Source organism: Cheilinus undulatus, linkage group 5 (genome assembly GCF_018320785.1).
Source record: "Cheilinus undulatus linkage group 5, ASM1832078v1, whole genome shotgun sequence".
Classification (NCBI taxonomy): Eukaryota; Metazoa; Chordata; class Actinopteri; order Labriformes; family Labridae; genus Cheilinus; species Cheilinus undulatus.
In genome coordinates, this window is record NC_054869.1 from 43,351,127 (window position 1) to 43,370,336 (window position 19,210).

General features: G+C 39.0%; 1 protein-coding gene across 1 annotated transcript in view; it reads left to right on the forward strand.

Annotated features, from left to right (window-relative positions):
- The window catches only part of LOC121509773 (protein prune homolog 2-like), a 99,479-nt gene that overhangs the window by 19,595 nt on the left and 60,674 nt on the right, over positions 1 to 19,210 (forward strand). Inside the window, exons 3-7 of the mRNA XM_041787433.1 lie at positions 2,533 to 2,634; positions 6,723 to 6,925; positions 11,621 to 11,787; positions 13,587 to 13,709; positions 17,162 to 17,250. Coding sequence (XP_041643367.1) covers positions 2,533 to 2,634; positions 6,723 to 6,925; positions 11,621 to 11,787; positions 13,587 to 13,709; positions 17,162 to 17,250 — 684 coding nt within the window. The remainder of the gene's footprint in view (positions 1 to 2,532; positions 2,635 to 6,722; positions 6,926 to 11,620; positions 11,788 to 13,586; positions 13,710 to 17,161; positions 17,251 to 19,210) is intronic.

The window sequence follows — 19,210 nt, forward strand, 5'->3', positions numbered from 1 at the left end:
CCGCGCCCACAGAATTTGCATCTTTCCTGATGGAGATTAGGACACGGAGGAGAGAAGGACACGGAGCAGCATGACACCTACAGCCAGTGGGTAGGAGGCAGCGACAGCATTGTGTGAGAAGGCGAAAGTGGGGCAAACAAGCCGGGCTGCAGGCTAGGCTAAGAGCGGCCCCACACAAACCTGCCCTACCAAGCATCTTTCTCCTGGATGCCCGCTCTCTCGCCAGCAAGATGGATGACGTGAGGCTAACCACTGCTTAGACTACTGTGACTACTGTATCTGTCTATCTGTCTATCTATCTGGTTATCATCCGGTTCTGGGTTCTAATCTTGATTTTAACACTCTTTATTTATTTGATTTTCAATCCATAGCAAGAACCTTTTTCCGTGGTTAGGTCAATGTTTAAATCTTCAATCTAGATTCCAAGTAGGTCATTTACTCCTAGTTAAAAACAGTAAAACAACTGAAAATGACACAAAAACAATTTGAAATGTCATGTAATACAATTTGGAAGTGCAATTGAAAGGGTGTAATTTATTTGCGATTAACAACAAAAAATTAAAAATGTTAATCAAACTGAAACATATCTCAGTATCAGCTGATATAACTGATACAATTCATGGAAAAGATTAACTCTGGTGGGAATATGACCATATTGTTAAAGGGGACATATTTTTCCCTTTTTAGACAAGTTCATATTGGTCCCAGGGATCCCCAAAACATGCCTGTTAAGCTTGTTGCTGAAAAAAACACCCCAGTTCTGGATTTTTGCATGTCTAAAAACCCTCTGCTCCCTTTGCTCAGAATGAGCTGTTTCTGTGTCTGTGGCTTTAAATGTTAATGAGCTGTCTGACTCCACCCCACTCAGGAAAAGGATGTGGCTTAACGAATGCTGGCAGCTGAGAGGAGGATCAGGAGAGGAGGGCAGAACTTTCTTCCAAGGGGGTAGGGCCGACCAAACCTGGGGGCAGTGCTAACTCCCCACATGACATCATGAGGGGGGAAATCTGAGAACAGCATTTTTTTAGTGCCCCATTTTCTGAAAGGTGGAGAAATTGGGGGGGGGGGGGGGTCTGTTACTTGAGGTGATTGTTGACAGGCCAGGAGCACATATTTTTATTAGAAAAGCCTGAAAAGTGATTTTTGCATAATTTGTCCCCTTTAAAGGAACATGTGATGAAGTGCTGACTGCAGATGTGCATGTTTGGATTTTGGATCTAAAGGACACAGGTCATCCTCCTGCTGGATGGCTGTACCCTCAGTGTTCACTGTTGCTCTGTGCTTCATTTGAATAACAGCTAAAATGAAAAAGATTTGGATGAGAAATTTTATTTGTAATGCAAAAGGCCACACAGTGGCTCTCCAGCTTTGGACTTCATGCTTTGTTTTACCCTCAGGATGTAGTGGATGTGACGTCTCCTGGTCCTTCCTCTCGATGCTGACGGTTTCTATAGCACATCTTGTTTCCAGGGCAACTCGTGATGATGATAGTGTGACCCATTCATCGTTTTATACCTTCTTAAGCCTTCACAGACTCACACAATGTAAACCTTACGTCATTTAAGTTTGTAAGGGTTCACTGCTTTGGCATAAAAGAGCATAGAGGGACTGTATACCTCTCTTTATCCCTATAAACTCTCTTCCTTTCCTCTGCTGCTGCATCATCTCCCATCAGAGAATCCTACAAGCCCATTAAGATGAACAGCAGATAGATGGGATATTCATTTTATCCACATTTTGTTTCTTGATTAAGCGTACAGGCTGCGGGGCTGTGAGTAAGCTGATTTGTTTCAGATAAGAGACAGACACAGAACAGCCAATGCAATCCACACAGGGTGATTTTGTTCCCAATTAACAAACAAAACTGAACCATTCCCTTTCAGTTTAGTGACTTCACTGTGGATTCTATTGACTAAAGAGGAAGCCTAAAGAGTTTCACATTCCCTAAAAGACAAAATTTAAATGTTAAGAGACACGTTCAGGCTCTGGAAGTCATGGATAATTTCCTAAAATATCTGCTCTGTTTAAGAGGGGAATTCAATTTTCTGCCTTTTTATCCAAGAGATAAATCTGTAATGTAGCTGTCATTAATGTCCACTTACACTAAATGACTGTGTGTCTGCATTGTTGAGTGAAATTAATGGAAGTCATCACTTCTCTGATAAAGCGTGTTCCTCTTGGTTGGCTGTGAAAGCATTTTTCTCAATCTTTTCAGTCGTAGCCTCTCTGTCACAACTGGTTTCCTTTCATTGAACAGTATTCTCTTTCATGCTCGAGCTCAGTCTTGCAGCATCATGATATCATTATTAATGCACACTGTTGGTTTTCAGAATGCTGCAGTCTTCTAACACAGTCATCCCAGATTGGGAGTTACAAGTAATACATTCATGAATCAACCATGGAAACATCTGCTCTCTTTGTTGAAAGACTAAAGACTGAATATCACTGACAGTCTTCATGTTGGACATATTTATTTATGAAACACTCATGTACATACATGAAAAATTATCTTTTTCTGTGTTTGTGTTCCAGGCAGACACATTGGAGGACCCCATCCATGCTGTTTTAGGTGGACCAGACCCAGATGTAGACACTGTGGCGGCCACACTCTGCTTAGCACTTCACCTCAGCCAGGTAACATCAGCGTGGTCCATGTGAATTTATTTTAAACTTAAAATGAGTTTATAACCAAATGTTTTAGAGGGTTTGCTCAGCAGTAGCTTCAAGCTTAAGTACTTCACTCCTGCAGACCAGAGGTAGCAGGAAAAAAATAAGTACGGCTAAAACAAATTTGAGTTTGGATTTCCTGGATTGATCCTGATGATACTCATAGGCCACAGTGTGTCATTTGCAAAGAGGTGCATGCTAATACCTGTATGAGACTGTTTAAACTCCATCGCCATATCGAGACTAAGCACCTACACCGCGTTCCACATTATTATGCAAATGATATTTTTCTCTGATTTTCCTAAATATTAATGCAAATGACAGTCAGAATATTTTTCAAGTCATCAGCCATTAGAGCATAATTCAAATATTTATGAACAAACTTCATAATGACAAAAATTATTAAAAAAAAAATAAAAACCTCAAAATGCACTGTTCCACATTATTAAGCACAACAGCTTTTTAAAACATTTTATAGGTTGTCAAGAACTGAAAATGGTCATTTGTAGAAATTGCAGTATCAGGGGGTCATATTTACTGAAATCAAAGCTATTTTAATCAAAAACATCTCAACAGGACATTTTCCGTGTTAACATAGGAGCCCTTCTTTGATATCACCTTCACTATTCTTGCATCCATTGAACTTGTGAGTTTTTGGAGAGTTTCTGCTAGAATTTTTTTTGCAGGATGTCAGAATATCCTCCCAGAGCTGCTGTTTTGATGTGAACTGCCTCCCACCCTCATAGACCTTTAGCTTGAGGATGCCCCAAAGGTTCTCAGTAGGGTTGAGGTCAGGAGAGGATGGGGGCCACATCATGAGTTTCTCTCCTTTTATGCCCATAGCAGCCAATGGCACAGACGTATTCTTTGCAGCATGAGATGGAGCATTGTCATGCTTGAAGAAAATTTTGCCACAGAAGGCACGATTCTCTTTTTGTACCATGGAAGAAAGTGGTCAGTCAGAAACTCTATATACTTTGCCGAGGTCATTTTCACACCTTCAGGAACCCTAAAGGGGCCTATCAGCTCTCTCCTCATGATTCCGTCCCAAACATGACTCCGCCCCCTCCTTGTTGACATCCCGGCCTCATTGGGACATGGTGGCCATCCACCAACCATCCACTACTCCTCCATCTGGACCATCCAGGGTTGCACAGCACTCATCAGTCAACAAGACTGTTTGAAAATGAGTCTTCATGTATTTCTGGGCCCACTGCAACCATTTCTGCTTGTGAGCATTGGCTAGGGGTGGCTGAATAGTAGGTTTATACACGACTGCAAACCTCTGGAGGATCCTACACCTTGAGGTTGGTGGGACTCCAGAGGCACCAGCAGCTTCAAATACTTGTTTGCTGCTTTGTAATGGCATTTTAGCATCTGCTCTCTTAATCTGATGTATTTGTCCATCAGAAACCTTCCTCATTATGTCTTTATCTGCACAAACCCGTCTGTGCTCTGAATCAGCCACAAATTTCTTCACAGTACGATGATCATGCTTAATTTTTCCTGAAATATCGAATGTTTTCATTCCTTGTCCAAGGCATTACACTATTTGACACTTTTCAGCAGCAGAGAGATCCTTTTTCTTTCCCATATTGCTGAAACCTGTGGCCTGCTTAATAATGTGGAACATGTGGAAAAGTGCATTTTGAGGTTTTTATTTTTTTAAAAAATAATAGTTATCATTATGAAGTTTGTTCAAAAACATTTGAATTATACTCTAACTGTTGATGACTTGGAAAAATATTATGACTGTCATTTGCATTGATATTTAGAAAATCAGAGAAAAACGTTGTTTGCATAATAAGGTGGAACGCAGTGTAAGTTTGGTGACCAAGCCATTGACATGTAGCCGTGTAAATATCAGGGCAACCTGTGAAAGGGCAGGTTTTCACTATTGTGTTAAAAAACAAACAGGCAAGTCTAAACATGGAGGATGATCTGCAGTTAGTCCTTTCCTCAGAGCAACCCTGCTTCAGCTGCATATACACAGACTCATTGTTCTTACTGAATTAGAGGTGAGCATGATAAAAAAGACGATGTTTGTAGTTAGACTTTTGATGAAACCAGTAAATAAATTACTTTAAAAGGCAAGGTGATTAGAAAATTTGCCAGCACAAATTTCAAAAATCATAAATGCTGAACAATAAATTGTTTTCAGTTTTTGTTCTTTTTTGAAAACCTATACTTTTAAAACCTTGCAAAGCAGATGGATTTGCGAGCCTCCATGTCTGTCATCAGGCATATCCATCTTGCAAGGCTAAAATCTTCAACGTTTGTGCCAAACCAAAAAAATTGTTTGGACCAATCAGCTTTATTTATGAATGAGGTGGTAGCTCTGGGTTGTACTGGAAGCTAAAAGCAATGGCTGCCACCAATGCTGCAATTTAGCTCAGATGTAGCTGTAGGATAGTGATAGTTTTATCAGAACTGGATCACATTTCAAGCAGTGGTTCTCAACTGGCCAGGCATCAGGAGCCACCACCACCTCCTTAAAAAAAAAAAAAAAATGCTACCCAAATTTGTAAAAATATCACAACAGGCAAATCTGTTTAATAAACAAATGTGCACTTTTGTTATGGGCTGAAGGATTTATAATGATAATGTAATTGTGTTTTTTTTCCCCCAATATTCTGATTCTGATTTAATATGTGATTATTTTAAGGTTCCTCAGCTTATGTATTGTTCAACAAACACAAGCAGCTAATCATTCTATATTATAACCAGCACAATACTAAATAAATTAAGCTAGGGTTGAAAGATTAAAAAAAACAAAACAACCTAATTGGCCCATATAGCAAATTCAATATCATTTGCTATACTGAAGGGGACGATACATTTTGATGAAGAAAATCACATACGTGATCAGGAAAAGTAGGACTTTTGTAAAATATTCTAAAAAAGACACTTGAATGTATGCATAATGTGTAGAGTAAAAAAAATCAGCTGCAAAAAAAATATTGTATCAAACTGGTATTTTGACACATTTCAGGTTAAGAAATAATGCACTGTCTGCGATTTGAAAATTGCAGCAGGCCATATTGTGATTTAATCTAATCTGCAGTTAATTTCCCAGCCCTACTTTGGACCCTGAATGTAACAAGACGTGACTGGACAAAGAGATAAGAAGAAAAATATGTTTGAAATCACATCACTGCAGAAATAAATGCATGCAAAGCTTTTATTTTTCCTAATTACCTTGGCAAAACCAGCTTTGTTATCCAGGGGAAAGGAGCTAATTAAGTGGTCATCCAGGAAAACCTAAAAAAAAATGCTTGGGTGTACTGTATGTCATATTAGGGCTTTGTAAATTAGACTAATTGCCCCATTTTTTTTCCATACACACTTCCACAACAAACTTGAAACTGCTTTATGGCACTCTTTTGGGTCCTTTCAGTTGAGAACCAAATAAAATAAAGAGCAAAGAGCAGCACTGAAAGCTTTTCATGACTCAACAGATGTTTTTGCTCTCCTACCAGCCTTTTCACAATGACTTTGCAATCATCACTGTGTAGGGTGGTGTAGTGTGAGTCAGTATACAGTGGCTGTTGTGATTAACTCAGATGTAGCTATCGTGTAGTGGCAGTTTTATCAGAACTGGATCACATTTCTTTACAAAATAAAGAGCAAAGAGTCAGAAAAGATGTTTTCACTCAACCGGTTGTTTTCAGGCCCTTAGGACATCCAGAGCCCGATTGGGGTCGCTTCAGTCCTCTTTCCTGCCCGGTGTTGCCCTCAGGCGGGCTTACTTGCTACATCTGTTTACTTCAGCCTCAATTTTTCTCATAAACATGCCTAAAGGTTCTCCATAGTACTGTTTATATCATTGGAGCGAGGATTTTTTTAGTTAATGTAGACATTTCAGTTTAAAATCCTACATATTCTACATTCATTCATCTTTTTCTTCAAAGCCTATTATATTCTGTATTTTTAATTCATCCTTTTATCAAACAAAAATGCCTTGGAGAACTCTTGAGGGAACATCTGATTCCAAGTTTGTTTTTTAAGTCTATAATTGTGTCTTTTTTCATGTCCTGTGTCTCTGTGTGCTCCAGATAGAACAGTCAGGTGGAGTCTTTGTGCCGGTGCTGTGTGGCCAAAAACATGACGGTGCATTACCCGGAGAGACGGTGAGGTTTCTGCATAGGGTAAAGATCAGCGAGAGCTCACTGCTGTGGAGGGACGATGTGGACCTCATGAAGCTTCATCACAGAGGAAAACTGTCACTGACGCTGCTCAGAGAAGGACTACTCGATGGGTAAACACACTCGTATTTATGCAAAGCTTTTCGCAACGCACAGAGAACAGGTCAGCCATCTGAAACTGTTTATTGTTTGAACTAGGTATGCTCTTTGTGACTGATTTTCAGCTCGATTAGAAGGTTTTCATGATGTCAGAATTTAAACTACAGTATTATACATTTAAAATGTACTGCTTTCAATACCACTGCAACAAAAGTAGCAGTCCAGATATTGTCCTAATGAGGCATTAAATATTTGGAAATTTCTTTGATTTCATCATCAATAACTGCAAGCAAACTCCTCCTGTGTTTTAAATATTTAAAAAATATATTTTTGGAGGGCTTTTTATGCCTTTATATATAGAGACGAAAATGGGGGAGAGACATGCATGAAAGGAGCCACAGGCTGCAGTAAATCAGTCATTTACAGAAGAAGAAAAGGTATGTAAACTCTTTGAAATAATCGTGTTTTCTTCAAATGTGATCTGATCTGCATCTAAGTCACAAGTATAGACAAACATAGTGTGCGTAACCTAATACCACACAAACAATTAGAATATTTAAAGTCTTTACGGAGCACAGACATTAAAGGGGACATATAATGCAAAAATCACTTTTTCAGGCTTTTCCAGCAAAAATATGTGCCACTGGCCTGTCTACAATCCCCTCAAGTACCAGAAAAATCCAATCTATTCCACCTTCTCTTTCTCCACCTTTCAGAAAATGTGTGCTAAAACAAGCCATCCCCCTCATGATGTCATGTGGGGAGTAAGCACTCACCCCCAGGTTTGGTTGGCCCCCCCCTCCTTGGAAGAAAGTTCCAGCTTAGATGCTGGATAGCTCAGTGGGTTACCCTGCTCACTTTGGTCTGGGAGATTGATGGTTCAAATCTCAGTCAGGTCCTTATCTTTGGATAAAAGTGTCTGTAACATTGTAACATCAGGAGTGCCTCATCCATTTCCTGAGAAGGGTGTGGTCAGGGGTGGGGTCAGACAGCTAATTAACATTTAAAGACACAGACCCAGAAACATCTCGTTCTGTGAAAGGCTGGAACAGAGGAGTTTTTAGACATCCATTCAGCAATGAACTTCACAGGCACGTTTTGGGGACCTCTGAGAACAATATAAACTTGTCTTCAAAGGGTGAAATAAGTCCCCTTTAAACATTCACATTGAACCCTGGATGTAAAAATTGGTTGAACCTCCTTTAGCAGCAGTAACTTTTTAGTACCTGCTGATTAGACCTGCACAACATTCAGGAGGAATTCTGGACCATTCATCCTTACAGAACTGCTTCAGCTCACCCATATTCTAAGGCTGTCTGCTGTGAGCGGCACTCTCGAGGTCATTCCACATCATCTCTATTGGATTTAGGTCTAGACTCTGACTGGGCCACTCCAAAAGGTGGATTTTCTTTTTCTAAAGCCATACCGTAGTAGATTTACTTCTATGTTTAGGGTCATTGTCCTGCATCACCTAACTTCAGCTGGCAGAGAGCCATCCTGTAGGATACCTTGAGGAATTCATTCTCCCCTCAATGATGGCGAGCAGCCCAGGCCCTGAGGCAGCAAAGTAGACCCAAATCATGATGCTCTCTCCACTGTACTTCATTGTGGGGATGACATTCTCATTTTGGCATGTGGTACAATTTTTACACCATACATAGTGCTGTGTGTTCTTCCCAAACCACTGAACTCTAATATTATCAGTCCACAAACCATTTTGGCAGTAGTGTTGAGGAGTGTCAAAGTGCTGCCTGGCAAACTTCAGGCGTGCAATGAAGTTTTTTATGGAGGGCAGCAGCAGCTTCCTTCATGATGTCCCACCATGGACACCGTGCCTGTTCAATTTTTTGTGTACAGTAGACTCATGAACAGACACATTGATCACATTGATCGTTCCAATAATTCTTTTAAGCCTTTAGCTGTTACTCTGGGGTTCTGTTTGACCTCTCTGAGCTTTCTTCATTGTGCCCCAGAGTCAACCTGGCTGGATGCCTCTTCTAGGGAGAGTAGCCATGCTACTGTATCGTCTCCATTTGTGGACAGTTTGTCTGACTCTGGGCTGGTGAATATCTTAAGTTTTTGACTTCATAACCCCTTCTACACAATAAATTTACCTGAATAAATTGTACTCAAATTTAATAAAACTTTACTCTGGAAAATATCACATTTGTTCCCAGTCTGTTTGGAGTACAAATAACTGTGCTCACTGACTAATGTTTTCAGAGGTATTTTTACTCTAAATGTTGTTTTTATTTAATTCTAAATGATGATTATGTACTGCATGATGAGCAAAATAAAAACAACTCAACAGCAATTCTATACAATACAGATTAATACAGAACATAGTTTACTCATTATAGAGCTGTTTTTTTTCTCCATGCAGAACTGGTTAACACTTATGTAGAGCTGTATCTTACTCTAATAGACTGATCTTCCTCTTAATAGATCGTTTTTGTTGCATTTCCACCTATAAATGGAGGAACAGATAAAGTTTTTCTGCCTATATATTTAAGTATTAGACATAGTGTTCTAATATTAAAGAAACAAATGTGATAAACATATGACAGGAGCCCAGGAGCAGAGCGCGGGATTGGGCAGTAAGGATAAAGGAGTTTATTATACAACAATAGTGCAAATGATGATGAGTGTCCTGGCTGGTTGTTGGCAGAAGCACTGGCAGAGATGGAGACACTGAAAAAACAAAACCAAAAAACAAAGTTAGAAAAGATAAAGCTCTGTAAAATATCACTAGAGTTAGAGTTTGAAAAACTAAAACTGATTTTAAAGGTTCAAATCTCAGATCTTAAAGGCTGAAGAGGATCCAGGTTACCTGACTAGAAGCGGTGGTATACACCAATGTTATAACAGTTTTGGATTTTTCATTAGTTTTTAATTTTTGTTTAGTTTTTACCTATTGTGTTGAGTTTCAGTTTAGTTTTTAGTTTTGACTGCTGCTTTTTTCAGTTTAGTTTTTATTTTGCAAACATGCTTTGTTTTAGTTTAGTATTTTTAGTTTTAGTGTTAGTTTTAGTAGTTTTGGTAATGTGGGATACCCGCCAGGGGTGAGACCCAAAAGGGCTCTTCTCATTTTACTGTAATTATTCAATTTTAATGTCTGTACACAACTCAAGACCTAAAATTACCATTGTGTGAAGTTATTTTTAATCAAATCAGGCGATTTTATTCTCTCTAGGCTCGGTTGTTCATGTATGTCAGTACTCTAGTGGCAAAGACTAAAACTAAAGAGATTTTGTCCTTAATTCTTTTTTATTTTAGTTAGTTTTGTAAGCTCATAATACAGATTTAGTTAGTTTTTGTTTTATTTGTAAGGCTTAGTATTTGTTTAGTTCCGTAAAATAAAATGATTTTTACCTTTTAGTTTAGTTTTTTAGTTAATTTTTTGTTAACTGTTATAATAACCTTGGAATACACTAGTGTCTAACAGTTCATCCCCAGGTGTGTAGGTCTTGATTGGCAGTGATTAGCTGCACCAAACGAGCTGCAGCTGTGACTGTCCATGAGTGATGGCAGCTGAATTAAAACTTGAGAGGGTGTGGTTAAAGTTTTACTCCAGCAGAATTTCATCTGTTTTTTAAATCCAGCTCTGGCAGTTGCTGGTAATAAATACACTTAAAAAGAGTAAATTTAACTATTTTTGAGTAAAATATTATTAACTCTGGAAAAATTACTCCCCAGATTTTCCTGTGTTGCCTTATGCAGTTCAACACTTCTTGATTAAAGGTCATCTGAAGACTTTAAATATTACAGTTATTTGTGTGTTATTAGGTTCAGCACATTATATTGGTCTATATTAATGACCTAGATACAGATCAGATCACATTTGATGACCAATTCATGCAGAAAACTTGATCATTTCAAATGTTTTTTTTTTTTCTTTTTTTTCTTACCACTGTGAAAGGTAATTTTTACCTTGCATCCCTGATCAGTTAACTTTGTTCTTCTGAAATTCCTGGAAGCTCCTGTTTTCTCTCTGTCATCCATTTTCTTATTTTTGTTGTTCTCTAAGTTTTGTTGTCATTCCCTAAAGTGCAGGCTGTAGATACTTTGAAGACTTTCTGCTCCCGGACATGTTTTGAAGCTGGCATGTGTTCAAAATTTGTCAAAATGTCAAATATTTAAATACTTTATGATACCACATGCCTCGAATGATTCAGTCTCTGTTATTTCAGTGACAGTATAAAACATTACCAAAGCTTCAAAAAAAAAAAACTTCCATTCTTCAGTCATATTTCTAACCTAAAGCTGCAGCAAGGCAAAGAGAGCACTGTTTATACTGCACAAATACACTGGCAATATTTTGGTACCTCCATGATGCTAAAATTTGTAAATCAGACAGTGTGCTGGGGTTTTCTTGCCTTATTCAGTGAATAAAAACAGGAAATAACCTCATATAGGAAACCTAGTCCTGGTATCAAACTGGTATTGATGTTTTGTCATTTTTACTAGTTTTATATCAAAGTTTAAATTTCTACTATTGTGAAAGTCAGTATGTATTTTGGCCTATAACTTTGTTAAAATGTTTTTATTCACATAAACACAGAGTGTTAGTTTATGTGCATATTTCAGGTCTGTGTGTTCGTCTCTCATGACCTAAAGGGGATTTGTGTTTATGCAAATTCCCCACAATCATCGCTCCTTCCCCTGCAGCCTTTCATATCTCCTTCACCCTCTCTCCCTCTCTCTCCCAGCTCTGAGTTCGGCGCTCTGGAGTCCAGCGTCCTGCGTGTGGTCCATCACGACGGGCAGCGGGACGCACAGGATGATGGGGCATCGTCCGCCGTGACAACAGTCGCCAGGGAGATTCTTCAAGAGGCAGCAGAGCACGTCGGAGCAGCGCTGGGGGAGACACTCAGAGGTGAGGGAGGCACAGGCGCCCCCCCAGGGGGGAGTAATGGGGCGATGAGGGAGGACACACACAAATCCCCTGACATGACTCGCTTAACACCCACCAGGAGAGAAGGAGAGAGAGGCGAGGGGTGGGTGAGTGAGAGAGAGAGAACAAAAAAACTCCATAATGTTGCTCTGTTTCTATGAAGTTAGTCGAGCTGTTTTTTTCTTAGAAAGAAGGAAAGTTTTCAAAATTATGTAAGAAAAATTAGTAAACATTTAAAACATTCAGTTCACTCCTCTTTATTTACAACCCCAATTCCAAAAAAGTTGGGGCGCTGTATAAAATGTAAATAAAAACAGAATGTAATGATCTTCAAATCTCCTAAACTAATATATTACTCACAATAAAAAAACATATACAACATATCAGATGTTGGGACCTAGACATTTACCAATATTTCATGAAAAATTATATTAGCTCATTTTGAATTTAATGGCAACAACAAATCTTAAAGAAGTAGGGATGGTGCAACAAAAAGGCTGGAGAGGGAGTGGAACTAATGAAAAATAGCTGGAGGGGTATTTTTCAAATTATAACGTTAATTAGGAGCATTTTAGAGAGGCAGGGTCTCTCAGAAGTGACGATGGGCAGACGTTCACCAATCTGTGAAAAACTGCAACTTAAAAGTTTGTAGAGACCTGGTCTAGAGTCTAAACTCTGTAGTGGAGTATGAAATGTTTCCAACAATTTCCCTACAATTTAAATAAAGAAAGAAAGAAAGAAATGAGCTATTAAGACCAAAACAGTTTGCTGTACCAGGATGTGCATGTTTATTCCTGCTGTTTAAATCCCCTTTTAACGGGGATTCCTCAGCTTTGGGAGTCTTTTTTTTTTCACTTCACTTGGCTTCATTTTCCAACACCAGAGTTTGCTGCTTGGTCCAGAGACACCGAGAGAAAAAGAGAGATACTTAGAGCAGGAGATTGATGTTCTGGGTTTGGTCCAGTTCTCATATTTCTCTGGGAGAGTTTTTTGGATGGAGCATTTCTTACTTCATTGATTCCTGAAGCGACCAGCAGCTCAACTTCTTTGTTATAGAAAGAAAAATGTTGGCAGAGAGAAAAGGAAGCTTTTCTTTGGTTTACTGAACAGAGGAATAGATTTAAATGACTGTTTAAACAAGGTGCTAACTTTTGTTTTATCTTGTTGAAATGGAGGTCCTAAAGAAAAACATCTTACTTCAGTTTTACTAACAGGACAACATTTTGGACTGTTTTCTTCCCTGGTTCATGTTTGCAACTTTGCATTCAATGTCAAAAAATGTCAATGCCAGTCCACCTCATTCCTTATTGTGTCAGTCTGCAAATACGATGTTAAAGGGAATTTGGTAAGTGATGACTCAGTGGTTAGTGTTGCCAACTGAGGCTTTGCATTGTTATGTCTTGACACATCTTTGGTGACCTACATGCACAGAAAAGAATGTTGACATTTCACTTTAATTCACTTTAAACCAGCCAACTAACTTCATAAAAATTAAAGTTAAATATGTCTTTAAACAACTGAGCCTGTGGTGATGAAATATGTTTCAAACCTTAGATTAAGACCAAAGTGAGCCGATCGAAAGCACCTGTTACATGTCCTAAATTACAAGTCCTAGAGTGTGTTTTTGTGCTTTAATAGAGCAGTTCGTTAACAAAACTATCAAGAAAACTGTCGATTTCTGCACACATCTGTGCCTACTTGACTGATAAAGAATTCTAAATTAAAAAACTGGGTCTACAGGCAAGGGGAATTCTAATGTTTCCATGTCTCTGCGTCCGCAGAGGCTTTGTGGCTGCAAAGTGAAGCTGTCTGCATCAAACATGGATGTCGATCACCACAGCTGGAGGAGCTCATGAGATCTGTGGAGCTTCGCAGCGATATAGCAGCAGGTCACAAGACTCAAGGTGCAATCTTTTATTTTTTTATGTAAATTGTATTCAAGGTGTTTTCATTGGTGCACATGGCCCAGTGGAGTGGTCCTCAACTGGTTTAGCCTTGGGACCCACTGAAGGTTCCATAATGGCAAATTTTGACCCAAATTTCTATTTGTCGTTATTCGGATTTATTTAATAACAATCATTGCTGCTTGGACTCCAGATAGAAATGTGACAGAACAAACTGACTGATTAAAATAAAACATACAATGTAAAGAATTTCAAAACGTGGAAGTATGTAAGATTCCTGAAAGTTTCTGGGAAAAATCCAAGATAAAATCCATAAAACTTTGTGGGAAAATTCCCCAAAACTCTCTAGATTCTGGATCTTGAGGGTCCCAGAGAAGAGTACCAAAAGCTTCTGGAGAAATACCTGAAGAAAACTCAAACTCAAGACCCAGGGGCCAAATACCCAACCCGCAACATTATATCATATTTTTATTACAACTGGCCCACTGGAATTAAGTTTGCAGATTTCCGCCAGTTTAAAAATGTAGACTTTACCTTGATTTAAAATATCCTTGTTAGTTGTTGATAATAAGATAACAAGTTTGGATGTGGAAAGAACTTATTTTGGGATTTTGTTTCATATTTCTAGATTTGCATCTCAAAATTCTGACTTTAACATATAATTTTGACTTTTTATCTCATATTTTGACCTTTGAAGTTCACAATGTTAAATCATATTTAGACATTTTTAACTCATTATGTCCAATTTAATCTCACGTTTTGATCTTTTCAACTCCTAACTGACTTTTAATCCCAAATGTTCACTTTTTAGCCTTGCAATTAAAAATTCTATCTCACCCTTTGAAAGCCATGGTTTCAAATTTCATCTCTTACTTTGACCTTTACAATATTATTGCAACTTTCTTTTTCATTTATTTGCCTTTAAAAACATTATTTTTAGTTTAGTTTTAATTTTCTTTCCCATGATTTATTACAATTGAAAATAAGGTTGACAATTTATGATTAAATGTTGACCCTCTTAGGCTCTCAAGTTGAGTCTGGCCCCTGCTGTGATTGAGTTTGGCACCCCTGTTCTAGGAAAACTCAACATTTTTGGGAAAATTTCCTGAAGTTCCTTAAAACTTAAGTTTACCCTGAGTTTGGGTAAATTCACAATGAAAATTCTTGAATATTTCTGGGAAAATTATGCAAAGCTATTTTGTTTACTTTGCTGTCAGAGACATAAACAATGGAGCAAAAGCACTTAGAAGACCCTCAAACCCGTGACCCACTGAAAAAGGCTCAGCGACCAAACTTTGGGTCCCGACCCACCAGTGGAGAAACACTGGCCTAGTGGTAAGGTTGTACCTCATGTACATTGGCTACCTGGGATCAAGCCCTGTTATTCTTTCATCTGTGTTTCTAACTCAATCCACTGTCCTCCTCTGTTAAAAAAGGCATGAAAACCTCACATTTAAAAAGAGCTTTCATTGAGATTTAAGATCAGTCTTCCAGTATTATCAGGAATAAACAAACATACACATAGCCTGCTTCACAATCTCCATTCCAGTTCATCCCAAATGTGATTGATGGGGTTGAGGTCAGGGCTCTGTGCAGGCCAGTAAAGTTCTTCTACACCAAACTCATCAATTCATGTCTTTATAGTCCTGGGGCACAGCCATGTTGGAATAGAACAGGGCTTTACTCATACTTTTGCCACAAAGTTGGAAGCATAGCATCGTCCAAAATGTCTTAGTATGCTGAAGCATCAAGATCGCCTTTCACTAAACATAAGGACCGGGCCCAAATACTGAAAAACAGCCAATACCTTTATTACTCCTCTACCAAACTTCAAGGAAGGCACAATGCACTCATGCAGGGATGTTTTCCCAGCATTTGCCAAACCCAGACCTGCAAATCTCTGTGACCTTGAGTGTCATGAAAAGTGCCCTTAAATAAAATGTATTATTATTATTATTATTATTATTATTAATCTGACTTCCAAACAGAGGATAATGATTTGCCACTCCACCAAACACATCTCCACTGCTCCAGAGTCCACCACTCCATCCAGCGCTATGCACTGGACTTGGTTATTTGAGGTTGTCTGCAGCCGCTCAGCCATGGAAACCCAGTCCATGAAGCTCCTGCTGCACAGTTTGTGTGCTTACATTAATAAAGTTCAGAACTCTTCAGCTATGGAATCAGCAGATCTTTGGTGACTTTTATGAACCATGCGCCCTAGCAGTCGTTGACACTGCTCTGTAATTTTACGTAGTCTTCCACTTTGTGGCTGAGTTGCTGTTGTTCCTAAATGCTTCCACTTCCTAATAATATCACTTACAGTTGGCTGTGGAATATCCAGCAGGGATTGGATTTTATAAACCATCTTATTGCAATGGTGGCATCTATCACAGTGCCACACTTGAATTCATTGAGCTCTTCAAAACAACCATTTTGTATCACAAATGTTTACAAATGTTGAATGCAAGGCTAGGTGCTTGATTTAAGACACCTGTGGCAACAGGTCTGATTGAAACACCTGAATTCAATAATTAAAAGGTGTGGCCAAATACTTTTGTCTACATAATGTAGGCCAACATTTTTTTGCCATGCCATTTGCACCATAATGCATTGAAACAATATTAAATTCTGACATTAGATTGTCGGTGTAATGTTCAAATCTTGCTGATAATTTTCCAGGCTCTCTTGGAGATTTCCCATAATGCTCAGTTTGGAGTGTACTTCTGGAAAATCTCCATTTGGTGGGTCATGCAGCCCTAGGACTTCATGTTACCTGTTTATTCCAACAACAATTTGAACACCCTATCCTTAGATTTGAGCGTCAGAAACGTGGAGGTAGGGCTAAGTGGTAAGGGCATGGGCTGTAATTCGATTGGGTCTTGTGTTTCTGTAGCAATGATAAGGTTGCGTTTCACAAATTTGATGCTGTGTTAAAAGAAGATGGACCTGCATGTTGAAATTTGCTGAGCACAGAAGTCTATAGTTGTGGTAGCTCACCTGGTAGAGTCTTTACCATTCAGAGCTCAGTCCTGATCTATGTGGACCAGGTTTCTCTTCACACAGGCTCTTTGCTGCATGCCATCACCTTGCTCTCCTCTAAATTTACAGTCTTTGACTAAAGATAACCTTTATAAAGATATTAAATTAGCTTCGATGCAGGTCTGCCTCCACACTAAGCCCAAAAGCTTCACACTGACTCGCCACTTCTTTGCAGGTTAAAGTATTTCTCAGGTGATCTGGACAATGGTCCTGTTGATTCAATCATCAGGTCACATTATTGCTTTAGTACAAGCCTTTAGTGTCTCGTTTTGCAAAGCTTTGTAACTTTCTTCTCCCTCCATGGAGAGGGCATTCATGCTTGCGTTTTTTCTTTCTGTTGTGACATTGTTTTGTACTCTTCTGTGTGTTTTATTTAACTGTTAGTCTGTTTGTGTGTGCTGACTGGATAGACTTGGAGCAGCAGCTGACTCTGGAGCTGAAGGAGTTTTCTGACGGAGAGATGACCATCGCACTGGCTTCAGTCACCACGGACAAGGAGGTACGGATCTATCTTAAAACACATTTAATGATTTAGTTTGAAAATTAACAGACATTTGGTTTGAACTGGCATTTTTATTTCAAACATGAAGGAAGAAGTTAATATTAAACAATGAAAAGCATAGTGTGAAATAAATAGTCATTACTTGATGAATATGTATTGACATGTCTTAATTGATAGAGGCATTAAATACATTGATAGATCTCTTTTTTTCTTATCATTAAAAAGGATGAACAACCAAGCTGTGAAAACCAAACCCCCACTAAAAAATGAAGTTACTATATCAACATACCTATTTATAAATGATGTGACTTAAGAGAGGGTTTCTGGGCTTTAAGACCAATCCATTGATCCCTTACTCGTGGAGCTTGTCCCATTCAGGGTTTGGGGGATGGAGCCAATTTCACATGTCATTGGGTGAGAGAGGGTGTGCACCCTGGATTGGTCACTAATAAATCTCATGGCTGTTATATAGAGACAAAGAACCAGCTACACTCACACTTACGGGCAATTTAGAGATGCCAAATAACCTAAAGAGCATGTTTTCAGACTGTCGGAGCTGGAGTACTGCCACAGATTTGAACCTAGAACCTTCTTACTGTGAAGCCACAGAGCTAACCACTGCATCTCTGTGCAGCCCCAAATTTAGATCAGATATATTTAAAAGGAGAAAAGACTAGGTCAAAACCTAGTATATGGCTGGCCGCAGTTATCTGGGATACCAGTTGAAATGTCTGACTGAACTGTGTGTTCTGGAGAGATTTTTGGGGTGTGTGTAACTGTGCTGTCCTTTATGTCTGTAGGTTGAGAATTGAAGGGCCCTAAAAGTTTAAAACATTAAGCGCTGACCTGACACACCAGAGCGACTCATATCTATTGCATGAATATATTTGACATTCATCTGGGAAAGCTCCTACAGAAAGCGTTTTTGAAGGGCAGGACTTGTCAGAAAATCTTATGCTGATTGGGTGAACGCTCTGCCTGTCACATTCATGACGGGCCAATCAGAACGACAAATGATGATTCGTGCATGCGCTAATCTTGTGTGGGCTACTGCTGCCTTAGATTGTTAATGACATAGCTTTATCAAAAATTGATGCCAAAGCAGACCAGGAAGAGCTAAAACATCCTTTCTGAACAGTCTTGGTCTTGTCTTGGACTCAAGAGCATTTTTACTCCGTCTTGTCTCAGTCTTGGGCTGTCAGGACTCTGGATTTTCAATCAAGACCGGTCAAAACCACCACTGATGTGCTATTCTTCTGTGGCATTAATGTTTTACTAAGGACAAGCCCTTGCTTATCGAATTTCTAGTCAGAAAAAAATATTAACTCTTTTTTTTTTTTTTTAATTTAACCTTTATTTAACCAGATGAAACCCATTGAGACCGAGATCTCTTTCACAAGGGTGACCTGGCCAAGAGGTCAGCAGCATATGTCATAATAAATAAAACATATTTTAGGCCTCATTAACCTGACAATCTAGATAAATGTCTAATTTTCAGATATTTAAAACAGTTCCAGACTTTTTAATACACACAGATTAATTTTTGACAGGAAGTTAGTCGAACAAATTTGCTAAGATTTGAGATTTTTGCATTGTCCATCCAACCATCCGTCCAACCATCCATCCATCTTCCTCTGCTTATCCGGGTCGGGCTGTGGTGGCAGCAGGCGATGCAAGTCAGTCCTTTTCCCAATTTTCCTTCTCCCCAGCAACATTTTCCAGTTCCCCTCTGAGGTGCTACCAGGCCAGTTTGGATTTATAATTCCTCCAATGAGTTCTGGGTCTGCCTAGGGGTCTCCTTCCAGTTGGGCACACCCGGAAGACCTCCACAGGCCCAGGAGGCATCCTGATCAGATACTTGAACTATCTCAACTGGCTCCTTTCGATATGAAGGAGCAGCCGTTTTACTTCAAAATCCTCCCAGATGTCCGAGCTCCTCACCCTGTCTCTAAGGCTG